This window comes from Haliotis rufescens, unplaced genomic scaffold (genome assembly GCF_023055435.1).
Source record: "Haliotis rufescens isolate VD_foot unplaced genomic scaffold, xgHalRufe1.0.p SCAF_1, whole genome shotgun sequence".
NCBI classification, from domain to species: domain Eukaryota; kingdom Metazoa; phylum Mollusca; class Gastropoda; order Lepetellida; family Haliotidae; genus Haliotis; species Haliotis rufescens.
In genome coordinates, this window is record NW_025963779.1 from 14,146,520 (window position 1) to 14,162,554 (window position 16,035).

The 16,035-nt window shown below is 40.8% G+C and overlaps 1 protein-coding gene across 3 annotated transcripts in view; it reads left to right on the plus strand.

Moving 5' to 3' along the window:
- Window positions 1–1,418: 1,418 nt before the first annotated feature.
- The window catches only part of LOC124148633 (vacuolar protein sorting-associated protein 13B-like), a 71,309-nt gene continuing 56,692 nt past the window's right edge, over window positions 1,419–16,035 (plus strand). For all 3 annotated transcript variants that reach the window (XM_048388067.1, XM_048388134.1, XM_048388104.1), the window contains exons 1-9: window positions 1,419–1,506; window positions 2,473–3,454; window positions 4,666–4,859; window positions 6,550–6,762; window positions 9,223–9,454; window positions 10,176–10,361; window positions 12,241–12,422; window positions 14,188–14,373; window positions 14,649–14,773. In XM_048388067.1, the coding sequence (XP_048244024.1) occupies window positions 2,518–3,454; window positions 4,666–4,859; window positions 6,550–6,762; window positions 9,223–9,454; window positions 10,176–10,361; window positions 12,241–12,422; window positions 14,188–14,373; window positions 14,649–14,773 (2,255 nt within the window). In that variant the 5' untranslated portion in view covers window positions 1,419–1,506; window positions 2,473–2,517. The remainder of the gene's footprint in view (window positions 1,507–2,472; window positions 3,455–4,665; window positions 4,860–6,549; window positions 6,763–9,222; window positions 9,455–10,175; window positions 10,362–12,240; window positions 12,423–14,187; window positions 14,374–14,648; window positions 14,774–16,035) is intronic.

A 16,035-nucleotide genomic window follows, 5' to 3' on the forward strand; every position in this document is an offset into this window, starting at 1 on the left:
GGATCTACTGCAGGTCAGGGTACAAATAAAAACCGCATTTGAGGAGATACTAGTACCGGGATACCTGCGGTCAATAATATATAAATACTCATTTACTGTCACTCATTTCAACAACTTGGTCTCATACAATTCAAGTCATAATTACACATTCAGCATACGTGTTTGTGATCTGGGCCTGTGTCTTAAGACAAACTGTAAGTCGGGGCCTATATTAGCATGCGTTGGAGGCTATGAACGTACCACCACAGCAAAGGTCACCGTCGTAGACATGACTAGTTTAATGTTATGCTGCTATGTCATTAATTTTTAGATGCAAATTACTCTGTTAATTCAAACCTTATCCATTATATTTAATCAGTGCATACGGAATATATGATTTGGAACAATAAGCACAGCCGACCCGTTTGAGGTAACTAGGGTCTGTAAAACTAAATGGAACATAACCCGTGGAATCTATTCAGACCGAGCTGTGTCGTATACACAGAACGCATAAAATAATGTGTGAAACATATTGATTGAAAAATATGCATCAGTTGGGTTAGTGTTTTAATGAAATAAATGTACACCTGAATCGGTTATAACAAAAAGTATAACATGTATCGATTAAATATAGGAATGTGTTGATTATTACACAGCGATATGGTGGGTAAGTATGGGGGGGGGGGGGGGGGGGGGGCGATGCGATGCAGGCCTTGGGCAGAAGAGAACAGAAGATCCTCGGCATATGAGGTACAAAATGACAGCAAAATACACATTATAATAGCGGATATGTGGTTAGCCGGAAGATTTTACAATTTGCATTACGTATTTACAGAATTTACTAAGGTATTTTAATACAGATATCTCTTTACAAGTGAAAAGTCTTGGAAATTTAATCATATTAGGTCTTTTGGAATATGTAGGTGGGATATACAAAATTCTTTCTTTAGTAAAATATGGACATTTAAAAATATAGTGAAATTCATCTCCAATATATATATATATATATCACTTCTAAGGGAATAAGGAATCCATCGATTACCACATGGATATGGGGTTATTTCTATTAATACCCAGGGGGTATATGATTGGTTGATTGTTTGTTGTTTAACGCCGCACTCAACAATATCAAGGCGGTCTGTAAATAATCGAGCCTGGACCAGACAATCAAGTGATTGGGATATGACATGCACCAACCAAGACTGTAAGCCTGGCCACCAGACCCCCTTAGTCGCCTCCCTTAGTCGCCTTTGGGAGGCCGAAGACCAATTCTAACCCGGATCTTATAGTAGTGGTAGTAGAAGTGGTAGTAAAGTAGCCAAAGATAGGATTATTTTTGTACACGAAAGAATATATATGCACGAAAAGGCATGCAGCCATACATGAACGAGTTGTTTCCCTTTGGAAAAGCGAGCGTCTGCTCTACTTCCGGGTGCGCGCGACAGATAAACATGGCGAGAAATGAGTTGGCAGAGAAGAAATGTTGATGAAGATTACATTCGTTATTCATTACGTTCCGTAGATAAGGTAAGCATGGCAGGATAGCACATAAACAAGTTTGAGATGATTCCATGATTCAAACATCTATGGCTATGTAAAGATCGAAGATATAGATTCAGGAACTAGAGTTGCCTAATTGAAATGATCTCATAGGTCTTACAGTTACAGTTAGCTCATATCTGTCGTGTATGCAGGGTGTTAGGCCACATATGCAAACGCAACTGTACACACACATGTACATAAGGTACATGTGCGCTATGTAACCAAAACGTGATCAAAATGGATAAATTATTAACTTATGGCAATAGTTTCTTTTTGACAATCTTGTAAATATACGTATTAATGAAAACATTGGCGATTATTTTATCCCCCACTTTTTTATCATTTTTGTCATATTTATATTTTTTTTCCATTTTGAAGAAATATTACTATTGGATCTGCAACATCAGTTCATAAAAATGGCCTAAACATATTTTGATCTTAATGCAAAATGAATTCCAATGCTTTTCAATGTCTACATGCTTTATGACTTAAAACATGGTGAAAAGTCCTCTGCTCTGTTCTGCCATACATAATCATGATAACGTGAGAATTGGTCTTCAGCAACCCATGCTTGTCATAAAAGGCGACTAACCAAGATCAGGGTGGTCAGGGTCGCTGACTTGGTTGATGAATGTCATTGAATCCCAATTGCGTAGATCAATGCTCATGATGTCAATCATTGGATTGTGTGGCCCAGACACGATTATTTACAGACTGCTGTGATATAGCTGGAATATTGCTTAGTGCGGCGTTAGACAACAAACAAACAAACAAGTAAACAATGTGTGTTTGACAGTCTGTATGATCTTAAAAACAATTTGAATTGTTTTTAGTAGTAGCAAAGTCAAATATCTAAAAAACGTGACTATGAACATGATGAATTAGAAATATTATAGTAAGAGAATGAAGAAATATTTTACAATGATTAACAGGTTGTCTAATTTTCTTCAGATGATGTTTGGAATGGGAGAGAGCTACTAAGGAAACAACATCATCATGTTCAAAATTGAGTCTTATATTGCCCCATTGTTGTTGGGGTATGTGGACAAGTATGTCAAACTCAGCCAGGAGGATTTCCAGGTTAGTTTGTGGGGAGGGGACGTTGTTCTCAACAACCTTGACCTTCGACTAGATGTCCTTCAAGATGTCCTACAGCTGCCCATCATGTTCAAGAGTGGACATATCCATGAGCTGAGAATACATGTTCCTTGGACAAAGCTTGGATCTGAGCCAGTTGTCATCACGGTCAACACAATAGAGTGTATCCTCAAGGTCAGGGATACTGCATACGGGGATTCCGCCAGTACCAAATCTGGAGAATCTCAGAGGAGGGCATCACAGCAGGCACGAGCAAGAATAAAACCCAAACGACCTGACCCTGCAGACGAGCTACCTCCAGGTTACCTACAAAGCCTGATGAATAGGATAGTAAACAATGTAAATATAATCATGAACAATCTCATTATCAAGTTTGTGGAGGACGACATTGTTCTTTCTATAAATGTCAAATCTGCTGAATGTTACGGAGCCGACATGAATTGGGACAGAGCATTCGTGGACCTCACTGCATCTGATCTCATTCTGCGAAAAGTAATAAACTTTTGTGATCTAACAGTATGTCTGGACAAAACAAACACCAGTGGACGTATTGAGACATACCAAGAACCGATCTTATACCGGTGTTCTGTTTCATGCAGACTCCATATGACATATGATGGTGTTAATGCCAAGCTGCCGCGTGTGACACGATTCAATGTGAGCTGTGAGAAGCTGCATCTGTCCATCTCGGACACCCAGCTGCCCATGTTCCTGAGACTGCTGGAGCTGTGCATTGCCCTGTATTATGGCACCGTGGACTTTGATGTGGAGAAGGAGGAGCAGGAACAGGAGCCGGACCAGCAGGAGGTGGCCAGGAGTAGTGGCAACAACTCAGGTAGGAGCTGCTTGGCATCTAAATATGCTGTTTGTTTGTTGGTTTGTTTGTTGCTTAATGTCAATCTGAAGTATTCCACCTATATGATGGCGGTCTGTAAATAATCGAGCCTGGACTGGACAATCCAGTGGTTGAAATGAGCATTGGTCTATAAACACTGGGATATGATCATGATGATGATGACATGTAAGCAACCAAGTCAACGAGCAGAACCTCCTGACCATATATTTTCTACTTATGACATGCATAGGTTGCTGAAGACCTATATTGTTACCTGTATGGGTATCACCTGTATGTACACATGACGAACGGTGTAATACTCAACATGTCTGAGTCATTATTTCCACCTTTATAATTACTCGAATGTACTGAAGCAATGATTTGTTGTATCATTGTCATCTTCAGTAAGGCAGATGTGAGTCATCTTTAGTAAGGCAGTATATTTAATATGGACATGGTGTATTGTTCCTTTTTCACAAAAGTATCTTTGGACCACAACATTATGAACATGTACAACTGATTAACTCCCATACTTTAACAATTGTTTGAGGCATTTCTTGACGGACGACAAAGTAGACACAATTTATGGATAACAACTTCTTTAATGTACTATTATAGCAACATTTCGGATACATCCCTATACTGTTGTCAAGCAAAACCTGACTTTAAGTTTAACCATGTTGCCATGGTTACCACAGACTGCTGATCATTATGATGCCATGATTGCCAGAACAAGTACAACATGTCACCATGTTCATCCTTTTGTCTCATTTTTCAAATAGACAGTGATTAACATGATTAAAGCTCAAAATCCAAATATATCATGACAGTGTATTAGAAAATCAATATCGTGATTATTCAAAACTAATCAATCTGAGATGATGATGATGATGATAATGATGATGATGATGATGATGGTAGTGAAGAAGAACATGATGATGATGATGGTGATGATAATGGTGATGAAGATTGTAAAACTGTAATGATGATATTGAGCTAGTAATCATGAATCTCAATGCGATCGGCACTGGACAAGTTAGAAGTTATGTATAATTTCTATTTTTTTATGACATGCAGTGTTGATTATTACCAGTATCACTGTGTAGACATGATAAATGTCATGTTCTTTAATGATGATGATGATTATGATTATGATGATGATGATGATGATGATGATGATTATGTTTTGCTGCACCATGTGTAACCTGCAGAACCAAGCCCTGAGTCTGAAGGGAGTCTGTCCGAGACAGATGACGGCTGGATGAACTGGGCATGGTCCTTTGTGCCTCAGATACTGCCCACAGATGAAGAGCAGGAGTATGGGGAGAACAGACCCAGGGGGAAGCCCTCTCCCCCGCTCTTGTCCATAGGATTCTATGTACACCAGGCATCTGTCACATTTAAGGTAGGCGGGTATTCAGTGGTACTTCTCAAAATCTCATTCAAGTTGGCAAGAATAAAGGTCATTATCAATAGGGGAACCACAAACTACTTACTCTCAGCATCACGTGTCAGGGTATTTTTATGGAAAAATTTACATTTGTTCCGTTTTTTTGTTTTATTTTTTGTGCTTAACCATGTTAACATTAGAGGTGAAATGATACATCGATACAAAACGATACACTTGCTCAAAAAAAAAAAGAATAAATACTCATTTAATGACACCCACTCAAGCGGTTTTGTAAGTCAAATAAGCTTTTCAAGTTCACTACTAAAAAAGCCGCTACAAACATGTGTCTACAGCTAGCTGGGGGCACGGGTGGCCCAGTCGTCTAAGGCGCCACGATTCGCTGTGCAGAGTTGCGTCCCTTGGGGACGCCAGAAACCTATGATTGTGGGTTCGAATCCCGGTTCGCCCAAATTATGTTTCTAGGTTTGTCAGCACCATACCCGTGCTTGTGGGTTTCACCGAAGGGATAAACGTCTGGGACCTGCATCACTTCGGGCTTTCCTCCCACATTAAGCTGACATGCCGCGATATAACTGGAATAATGTTAAAAGCGGCGTTAAACCAAACTCACTCACTCACTCACTACAGCTAGCTATTCCTTGGAACCTGCTCTGAAATATTTATAGTCAAGAAGTTTCCATGTGATTTGATGTAAACATGCGTATCGTGATGTGTATTGTATCATGTCCTATGTATCTTGATCATGTTGATACGTATCATATCGTGACCTTGCTGTATGGTTTCACCCCTACTGAACATGCTTGATGCACATTCAAAAGTCCTTAATTTCCTGACCGCCTCCGTGGTCTAGTGGTAGAGCGCCTGCCCGGAGAGCGGTAGGTTGTGGGTCGATCCCCAGCCATGTCATACCAAAAGATGTTAAAAAGATGTTGTTTCCCTGCCTAGTGCTTGGCATTGGGGGTCTGAAACAAGGTCTGGTTGGCTCGGAGCCAGTATACTGTGTCTGAGTGGGGTATTCATGTTAATCAATGTTAATCTGCGGCATAGTTATTATTATCTCAGTGGACTAGCACAATAATATCGGCATTAGTCCGGTCTAGTACAAGCAGCCACACACACACACACATGCTTGCACATCACTACATAAATGCAATCATCTTGGATGTGACGTTAAACCCCATTTCACCTCACCATTTTTCCTTTTTCGATAAAAATCACCTGAAAGAATAAAGTCGTCCACTTCTCTCTTTCACCATGTTCACCATTGGTGACAGCAAAGGCTGTAATCATGGTAATTGGCTGATCACTAAATTCATGATATATATAAATGGGAGAGTCTGTCTTCGACTGTCCAATTGCAAGATTTGCTCTCTTTGCAGCGGAAGACACAAACATTTTTAGTTTAGTTTAGTCCTCATAATGATAACAAATAGCAAAACACTTGAAAATGGCAAATCTCTACTAGTCCTTATGATACCTTAACTATTGGTCAGTTTGACAAGGCCTACAGGACTAGTGCCAATTTCTAACCCTGCTTTCTCCATGTTTCCAATACTTTGTTTCCACTCAAATAGAAGATGTATTTCAAAAGAAAACTGAATACATGTTAATTTTGCAGAGTATTGATCATTTTGATCCCAGGTTGTGTCATATAATGAAATAATGTTGTATTACTGTGTTGTAGTTGACGGAGAAGGTGAAGGAGTCGTCCAGCCAGTATGCCTCTACTGGGAGAATCAACTACCACCCCTTCCTGTATCTGGACTCTGAGGGCCTCTCTGCCGACATCCTGATGCATGGCATTACCTTCTTCGATGCACAGTGTGGGGTCACGACACTGCGTGTGTCCTCTGCGGGCATGTGCATCTGTGGGGTCAAGGACGAGGGAGATCCAAGGGTATGTACCAATTGACCTTGACTATCATTCAGCCTCTCATAGGAATTGTTTTAAGAAAGTTTTTGTGAAATTATCTTTTGATATGTGTGACCTACCACGAGATAAGAGATGATATGAGTGAAATATCACATTTTGACTTTTCATTATATTTTAAAACTACGGCAATCTTCGGAACACAAAAATACAATTCACAAGCTTCAATTCATGTTTAATACCGAGATACATGACATCACACATGACAATCTTCACTAAAGCAAGTGGACGTCAAATGTCTTTATGGTGTCTGACATTAAACCACTGCTCCTTCATCTTTGGTCGGGAATTTAATTACTGGATGGTTAGGTAAACACCACTAGGCAATGACAGAACGTCTTCTTTTCCCTATCATTTACTTTGATTATAGAGCAATTTCATGAAAAAACGTGTGTCTCACTGCCACTGCAACATGAGCTCACTGCCACTGCACCATGAGCTCACTGCCACTGCAACATGAGCTCACTTGCCACTGCAACATGAGGCCACTGCAACATGAGCTCACTGCCACTGCAACATGAGGCCACTGCAACATGAGCTCACTGCCACTGCAACATGAGCTCACTGCCACTGCAACATGAGCTCACTGCCACTACAACATGAGCTCACTGCAACATGAGCTCACTGCCACTGCAACATAAGCTCACTGCGACTGCAACATGAGCTCACTGCCACTGCAACATAGGCTCACTGCAACATGAGCTCACTGCCACTGCAACATAAGCTCACTGCCACTGCAACATGGGCTCACTGCAACATGAGCTCACTGCCACTGCAACATAAGCTCACTGCCACTGCAACATGAGCTCACTGCCACTGCAACATGAGCTCACTGCAACATGAGCTCACTGCCACTGCAACATAAGCTCACTGCCACTGCAACATGAGCTCACTGCCACTTCAACATGAGCTCACTGCCACTGCAACATGAGCTCACTGCCACTACAACATGAGCTCACTGCCACTGCAACATGAGCTCACTGCCACTACAACATGAGCTCACTGCCACTGCAACATGAGCTCACTGCCACTGCAACATGAGAAACAAGAATTAATATGGAGTTGACATTGACATATGTACTAACATCCAAACTAATAGTTTATCAGTTTAGGATAATTTGGAACTGACATATGCTACATCCAAACTAATAGTTTTTAAGTTTAGGATGATTTGGAATTGACACATGCTACATCCAAACTAATAGTTTATCCATTTAGGAACAGGGATGATTGTGATTCATTCAGTATGATATTCCATATCTATTGAATATACATGAGATTTCATAGCTTTTTGTTAAAGTTACTCTTTAGATGATCAGGCCTATGTTTTCTCTTAATAATGATAATATTTAGGTGATTGATAAATTTGCTCTAGTTGGTCTCAAATCAATTGTATATCCAGGATGCATTTGAGCCCAGACTATCTCTTCACTCTCCTGACTTGCCAACATATTCCAAAGTATTATAGACATGCTGTAGACTTTGTGGATATTTTTGTATCAGGGTCTCTATGAGAACTTAAACAAGAAAATGGGCCTTTGTCATAACCATAATGTTAAAATGGTTAAAATAGTGGGTCACTTGTTTCAAATACACTATGTACACTACAAGAAGACATCTAGCACTCCTGGGCCCACTTGCACAAAGCGATCTTAGCGCTAAGATGATCGTAACTCCAATACTTTAACATAGGCTTACGATAGTCTTAGCACTAAGATCGCTTTGTGCAAGTGGGCCCAGGACCACCCCTCTGTCAGTAGAGTAACTCAGTGTTGGAACTGGGTCAACTGTGATGTGATAAGTAGGTCACATCACATCAAGCACTATGAGGTATTATGTTCTGGTCAGCTTACAAGATGGTTACAGGCCAGACAGGCTGCTGGATTGATTACCTACTTGGGCCCTTCTTTTCACCGGGTTTGCAATTCTTTTTCCCAAAGCAATTCAGTTCCATGGGGTATAATAAAAATATTATACATTCTGACATGACAGGGCAAGGTGCCAGGTTTTGGTTGGAGTAACCCTTACTGTCAACTCTGGATTGTTACATGAATTATTGCAGAAGCAATTCCTTCTGCAAAGTAACAAGTTTTGATGGCAGAGTCATCTCGTTACTGTGGTGCAAGATTCTAGAAAAAATGATTGCTTTATTCTAATAAGTTTTTTTGGGTCAACAATGATGAAAATCAGCAATAGAAACTAACAGTTTTCTACTAGTCCTTATAATGGTAACACATAGCAAAACCCTTAAAAATGGCAAATGTCTACTTGTCCTTATGATGCCTTAACTATTGGGCAGTTTGGCAAGGACTATAGGACTAGTGCCAATGTCTATCGCTGAAAATATGTTTCCATCTCAGTACTTTGAGCATGTTGGTTGAAAGGATCTGTAAACCAAATACAAGAAAAGTCCTTGCTGTTTTCCAGAGCATGGTGCTGCTGCAGGCGGGCGAGTCTCTGCTCAACAAGTCCGTGGTGAACTACATCAGTCAGTCCCTGTTTGACCCCAAGTCGGCCGAGAACCAGGGTCAGGCTGCGGAGTTTGTCAGCGATGGGGAGAAACACATGGAGAGATTCACGGAGCAGTTCGGCCTGCAGAAGTATGGAGCATTCTGGTTTGACTATCTGTACTTCATGACAGACATGGAACCTACACACTGTAAGTTGAGTTGCATCGGTTAGTGGTTACCATGGTTACATTCAGGACAGGATGTAGTAGCAGTGGATGGAATCAAGGATGAAAGCTGGGGGTAGCTTGCCGTAATACCACACAAATGTGGGGTCTCTTAGATTAACGCACAGCCCTACAGCTGTAAACAACAAGGAATCTTGGACCTTCGTTTCTTCTGACCGGTTCATTGTGACTCTGTAGTTTTGGAATTAAATGTAGTCGCTGTGATGTTACGAGTGTTGCTTGTGGGAAACATGGGAAAAGTATATGTCGTTAAGTGCATAAAATGATAATTTTGGTATAAAATCTACCTCTAAAAGAAATACAATAGCCATATTCTCCTGTCAATAGGTCAAGGAGACTCCACAAGAATAAACCATTTTTTCAGTGTGGTACATGATTCTGTGTTTTGTTGATAGAGTTACTTCCCTTTGTGCTTTAAGACTTAAAATAGGATTAGCAAAAGCAGATCAAAGATTTGGATAAAAGAAATGTGCACATAATACCCAAGTATTGTGCGTGCGTGCGTGCGTCTGTCTGTCTGTCTGTCTGTGTGTCTGTGTCTGTGTCTGTGTCTGGATCCACCAGTAAACAGTACATGTATTAGTTACACCATGTTAGGTAGCCTGTCTTTGATGCAAGTGTCATAATCTGTTACACACTCTTGTTTTTAACTAAATCTCTGCTTCTGATGTTCTGTGCCAAGCAGCAGGCAGTAAGTCGTCTGTGACAGATGATGGGCATGAGGCTCTGTTCTTCCATGAGACATCCATCATGAAGATTCTGATTGGTCCTTGTCACCTGAACGTCAGCTCGACCTTGTACCACCGGGTGGAGAAGTTCCTCCGCTGTGCCTGGGATCACCAGTATCAACCTTATACATCATCCAAGTCCTGTGAGTACTATTGTCTCTCAGTATCAACCCTATGCTTCATCAAAATCAGGTGAGTAGTTGTCTCTCAGTATCAACCCTATGCTTCATCCAAGTCGTGTGAGTAGTTGTTTCTCAGTATCAACCCTATGCTTCATCCAAGTCGTGTGAGTACTATTGTCTCTCAGTATCAACCCTATGCTTCATCCAAGTCGTGTGAGTAATGTTGTCTCTCAGTATCAACCCTATGCTTCATCAAAATCAGGTGAGTAGTTGTCTCTCAGTATCAACCCTATGCTTCATCCAAGTCGTGTGAGTACTATTGTCTCTCAGTATCAACCCTATGCTTCATCCAAGTCGTGTGAGTAGTTGTCTCTCAGTATCAACCCTATGCTTCATCCAAGTCGTGTGAGTACTATTGTCTCTCAGTATCAACCCTATGCTTCATCCAAGTCGTGTGAGTAATGTTGTCTCTCAGTATCAACCCTATGCTTCATCCAAGTCGTGTGAGTAGTTGTCTCTTTGTATCAACCGTATGCTTCATCCAAATCGTGTTAGTAATATTGTCTCAGTATCAACCCTTTGCTTCATCCAAATCGTGTGAGTAATGTTGTGTCTCAGTATCAACCCTATGCTTCATCCAAGTCGTGTGAGTAATGTTGTCTCTTAGTATCAGCCTAATGCTTCATCCAAATCGTGTGAGTAATATTGTCTCAGTATCAACCCTATGCTTCATCCAAATCGTGTGAGTAATATTGTCTCAGTATCAACCCTATGCTTCATCCAAGTCGTGTGAGTACTATTGTGTCTCAGTCTCAACCCTATACTTCATCCAAGTCGTGTGAGTAATGTTGTCTCTTTGTATCAGCCCTATGCTTCATCCAAGTTGTGTGAGTAATATTGTCTCAGTATCAACCCTATGCTTCATCCAAGTCGTGTGAGTACTATTGTGTCTCAGTATCAACCCTATGCTTCATCCAAGTCGTGTGAGTAATGTTGTCTCTTTGTATCAACCCTATGCTTCATCCAAGTCGTGTGAGTACTATTGTCTCTCAGTATCAACCCTATGCTTCATCCAAGTCGTGTGAGTAATGTTGTCTCTTTGTATCAGCCCTATGCTTCATCCAAGTCGTGTGAGTAATGTTGTCTCTTTGTATCAGCCCTATGCTTCATCCAAGTCGTGTGAGTAATGTTGTCTCTTTGTATCAACCCTATGCTTTATCCAAGTCAGGTGAGTTGGGGACTTGTTTCATAAAGCGATCTTAGTGCTGCCACTGTTGTGAGTCTATGTTAAAGGATAGGGATAATGACGGTCTTAGGGCTACAATTGCTTTGTGGAACGAGGCTCTTGGCTACCATAGGTCCCCAGCACTCCATTGCTTCTCTTAAAAGCAACTAATTTAGATTGCGTGGTCAGGTTGTGAGACTTGGTTTACTGCATAACCTAGCACCACATTTTAATGCATTCCTGGTTAGGAAAGGTCCCCACAAAATGTACAACCCATGCTTGTCGTAAGAGGCAACTATATGGATTAAGTGGTCAGACTTCGTGACTTATTTGATTGCAGATCATTTCATTGGTGTCATTGCTGCCATTATCATGATTATGTGAGGCCAACAATTATGATTATTTGAATCATGGATTCACCTGTATAGAAACTTGAAAAACTCAATATTAAATACCTGGTACATCAGTACACAATTTTCCACATATTTCCCTGATTTCGTTGTTATAATCTGCTGTATCACTGAACCATTCAGACAACTGGCTGTACATAACAAGTCATGCACATGTGTACAGTTCCAACGATACACCAAAGTTTAGTTGAGCTACATTGCCATTTCCATCATATAAGTCTGTTTGCTGACTCGACAATGTAGTTCTGTTATCTTATTTCTCCAGTGACAACAGAGGAAGATCGTCCTGAAGCCACGGAGGAACAGATCAAATCGATGGAGGACTTCATACCCACGCGCACCATGCATGTGATATTGGTACAGCCGTCCATGACGCTGCTGGCGGCTGAGCATGCTCAGTGTGATGTTTCTAGAAAGAGCTACCGACCAGCTCAGAAGAAGGGAAAGGTAAGCATCTCTGCATGTTGTAAACACATTTACAATTAGGGCTGGGATGGGTAACTCGGGTACTCAGGTACTCGGGTCGGTGTGTCTTCAGGAGAACCTGGGTACCCACAGGACTACCCGGACCCGTGGTTAGTCATGTAATGAATTGTTCAAATACAATAAAAAAAAAGTCAACAATGCATTTCTTTCTAACTATGCACGTGTTGTTTCTGACTTTTATACGTGTGAGTAAAGATATAACTTCAGTTGACTTCGGTGAATGCGTGGCTCCATCATGTACGTTATGTACACAACTCTCAGACCTACAATGGGTACCCGGTTCGGGTCAGGTAATAGGGGGTCGAGAACCCGGGTCATAAATTTGGACTCGTCCCAGCCCTATTTATGATCTTATCAAAATCGAATCTCTACTCTGATACAGTACCTCTGTGCATCGTGGAAAATTTGTTTTTGTAGTAAGGAGGACCCACACAGAACACGATTATTCCTTTAATGGTACTCCCTTTTGGGTGTAGATGCCATGTGCTCAGGAACAACTGGGGGTACAAAATATCCACAAAAACACAATGTCATTGCCTTTGTTATGTCCATACGGAACTGGGCAATAAACTTTGTTTTCAGCATACAAAAGTCACATATGCTGGTATAAATGCTTCCCTGGGAATTTACAAACCTCAACACTGATCATTACTGACTGATTGGCTGATTAGAAAGATCGCCTGGCATGATGCAGAGTGATATCATATTACAGTAAAGGGGCTGATTTAATGAGATTGAACACATTATGGATTGGTGGGGTTATAAATGAAATATACCACAACAAGTAGAACTAGCAGGATTTTTGTTACATCTTGACATGTGTGAAACTTTTTCTCATGATGAGTGGGAGTTGTTTAAAGTACGATAAACAACGACCATGAGTTGTTTGTTTCTTTTATGAGATATCAACATAACGTCCAGCCTCTTTAAGGATGTTGATACAATTTACAAGCTTTAAAAATATTTACCCAAATTTTATTAATCATGACACCCTGAATAGAATCTGACCTCGGAAATGTCGGACAAGTCAATTTACGAACATGTGGGTTAAGTTTGGTATTTCCCACATATTTCTCACAATCCTCACGTTGATTATTTGTACCTTTTTTCCAGATACTGATTGTCATATCTCTTCCATTTTTGGATGCTATCGTTTGTGCTGATTTAACCATGTTAACCTTAAAAATTATCTTGCATTGTTTAGTATATGTTATCAAAACTGTCAATGGTTTGATTTTAATGTTAATCCAGGACAGCAAACATGAAATGTTGTATTGTGACAACCTGGTCAAATAATTATGCATTTTTATTTATAATTTATGTTAATTAGAGGCAAATGTTATCAGACTGGTTATGCTATGTTATTTTCACTTAAAATATTTCTGTTTGGAAAATAGAAAATAACTCTCTCTGAAATTATTTCATAACTCCCTTGCTAGAGCAAAAATACTGAAATACAAATTCTTCTGCGTACGATGTACGCTTGATGTGGGTCAAGGGGAAACAATTTTGTAGTTATTGCAGGGTTGCTTCCCCTTACTATGCTCTCTTACATGTTGATATTCTTGATTATCCTTTCATATTAGGACGAAGATAAACAAAATCTAACAGTTTGTTGTTGGAGACGTACAGGTGTACTTGAAATGTTGAGTGTAGTCATAAATGCACAAAAGTATGTGTTTTGTCAAAATGTGTACAATACATTCATGGCTACATGACTATCAAGGACAACAAGCCTGCCTCTGACCAGACCAGCAAGCTTGTCCTTCCTGGGGGTCGGATGTCAGCATCCAGGTTTGACCTGGAGATCACGTCGCCTATGTACCCCCGACGTTTGGTGAGGCTCGTCAGCAACATCGCGGGGCCATCCAGCAACCTCCTTTACCACTGCCACTCACACACAAAGATTAAGGTGAGAAATCTGGGTCCTTCAAATTGATAATAGTTTTTCTTCTGATAATGTTTAAAACTGATAAGCTGGTTTTTTAACAGTATCTTGTCGTTGTATATGACAACAATTTCATTCAAAAGTCATTCAAAAGAGTTCAGTGAATGCAGTTTCACTCTGATTTCGAAAAGGGAGTTGATATCTAACTACTCTGCATATATCAGATGGAATGAGCTTGCTCCTTTGGGAATCAGATATTGTATAACCATATATTGACTGTTTTCGCATGTGTGTTCCAGGTGTTCCAGCTGCATGTGGGGCTGCTGAAGGTGGACCCCTCCGGCACCCCCTCGCACCTCCTGACTCTCGTACCCCCCTGCTGTGGCTCAGTCTACTCCAAGTACCTCCTTCTTCCCAAGTACTGGTGAGTCCTATGTGGAGCTACCCTCATGTCTGAGTTGGTTGGTTGGTTTGTTGTTTAACTCTGCACTCAGCAATATTCCAGCTATATGACAGCGGTCTGTAAATAATCGAGTCTGGACCAGACAATCCAGTGATTAATATCATGAGCATCGATCCACGCAATTGGGATCGATGACATGTATCAACCAAGTCAGCAAGCCTGACCACCCGATCCCGTTAGTTGCCTTTTACGACAAGCATAGTCACCTTTTACGGCAAGTATTGGTTGCTGAAGACCTATTCTACCCCAGAATCTTCACGGGTCTCATGTCTGAGTGGCAATGCATAGCACAGATCCTTTGCACATCTGGGTTAGGGTAGGTCCCCAGTGCCCCGTTGCTGGTTGTAAGAGTTGACTATTTTGGATTGTGTTCAGGCTGCTTGACTTGGCTGATTGGGTGTGTATTCATGGATGAATATTACTGGATGACATGATCTGGCTGATATATTGCCATGTCAGTAATTTATGATTTTGGAAAAATTGAGGACGAAGTAGACTTTATAGTGGTGATGATAGGTGTTGTGTAATAGCCTAGAGTTATGTAGTTCCTGGCCATGATGGTACATCCCTTGTTGTGTAACAGCCTAGAGTTATGTAGTTCCTGGCCATGATGGTACATCCCTTGTTGTGTAACAGCCTAGAGTTATGTAGTTCCTGGTCATGATAGTACATCCCTTGTGTAACAGCCTAGAGTTATGTAGTTCCTGGTCATGATTGTACATCCCTTGTTGTGTAACAGCCTAGAGTTATGTAGTTCCTGGCCATGATAGTACATCCCTTGTTGTGTAACAGCCTAGAGTTATGTAGTTCCTGGCCATGATAGTACATCCCTTGTTGTGTAACAGCCTAGAGTTATGTAGTTCCTGGCCATGATAGTACATCCCTTGTTGTGTAACAGTCTAGAGTTATGTAGTTCCTGGCCATGATAGTACATCCCTTGTTGTGTAACAGCCTAGAGTTATGTAGTTCCTGGCTATGATAGTACATCCCTTGTGTAACAGCCTAGAGTTATGTAGTTCCTGGCCATGATAGTACATCCCTTGTTGTGTAACAGCTTAGAGTTATGTAGTTCCTGGCCATGATAGTACATCCCTTGTTGTGTAACAGCCTAGAGTTATGTAGTTCCTGGCCATGATAGTACATCCCTTGTTCATAACAGCCTAGAGTTATGTAGTTCCTTGTCATGAAAGTTCATCCCTTGTTGTGTAACAGCCTAGAGTTAT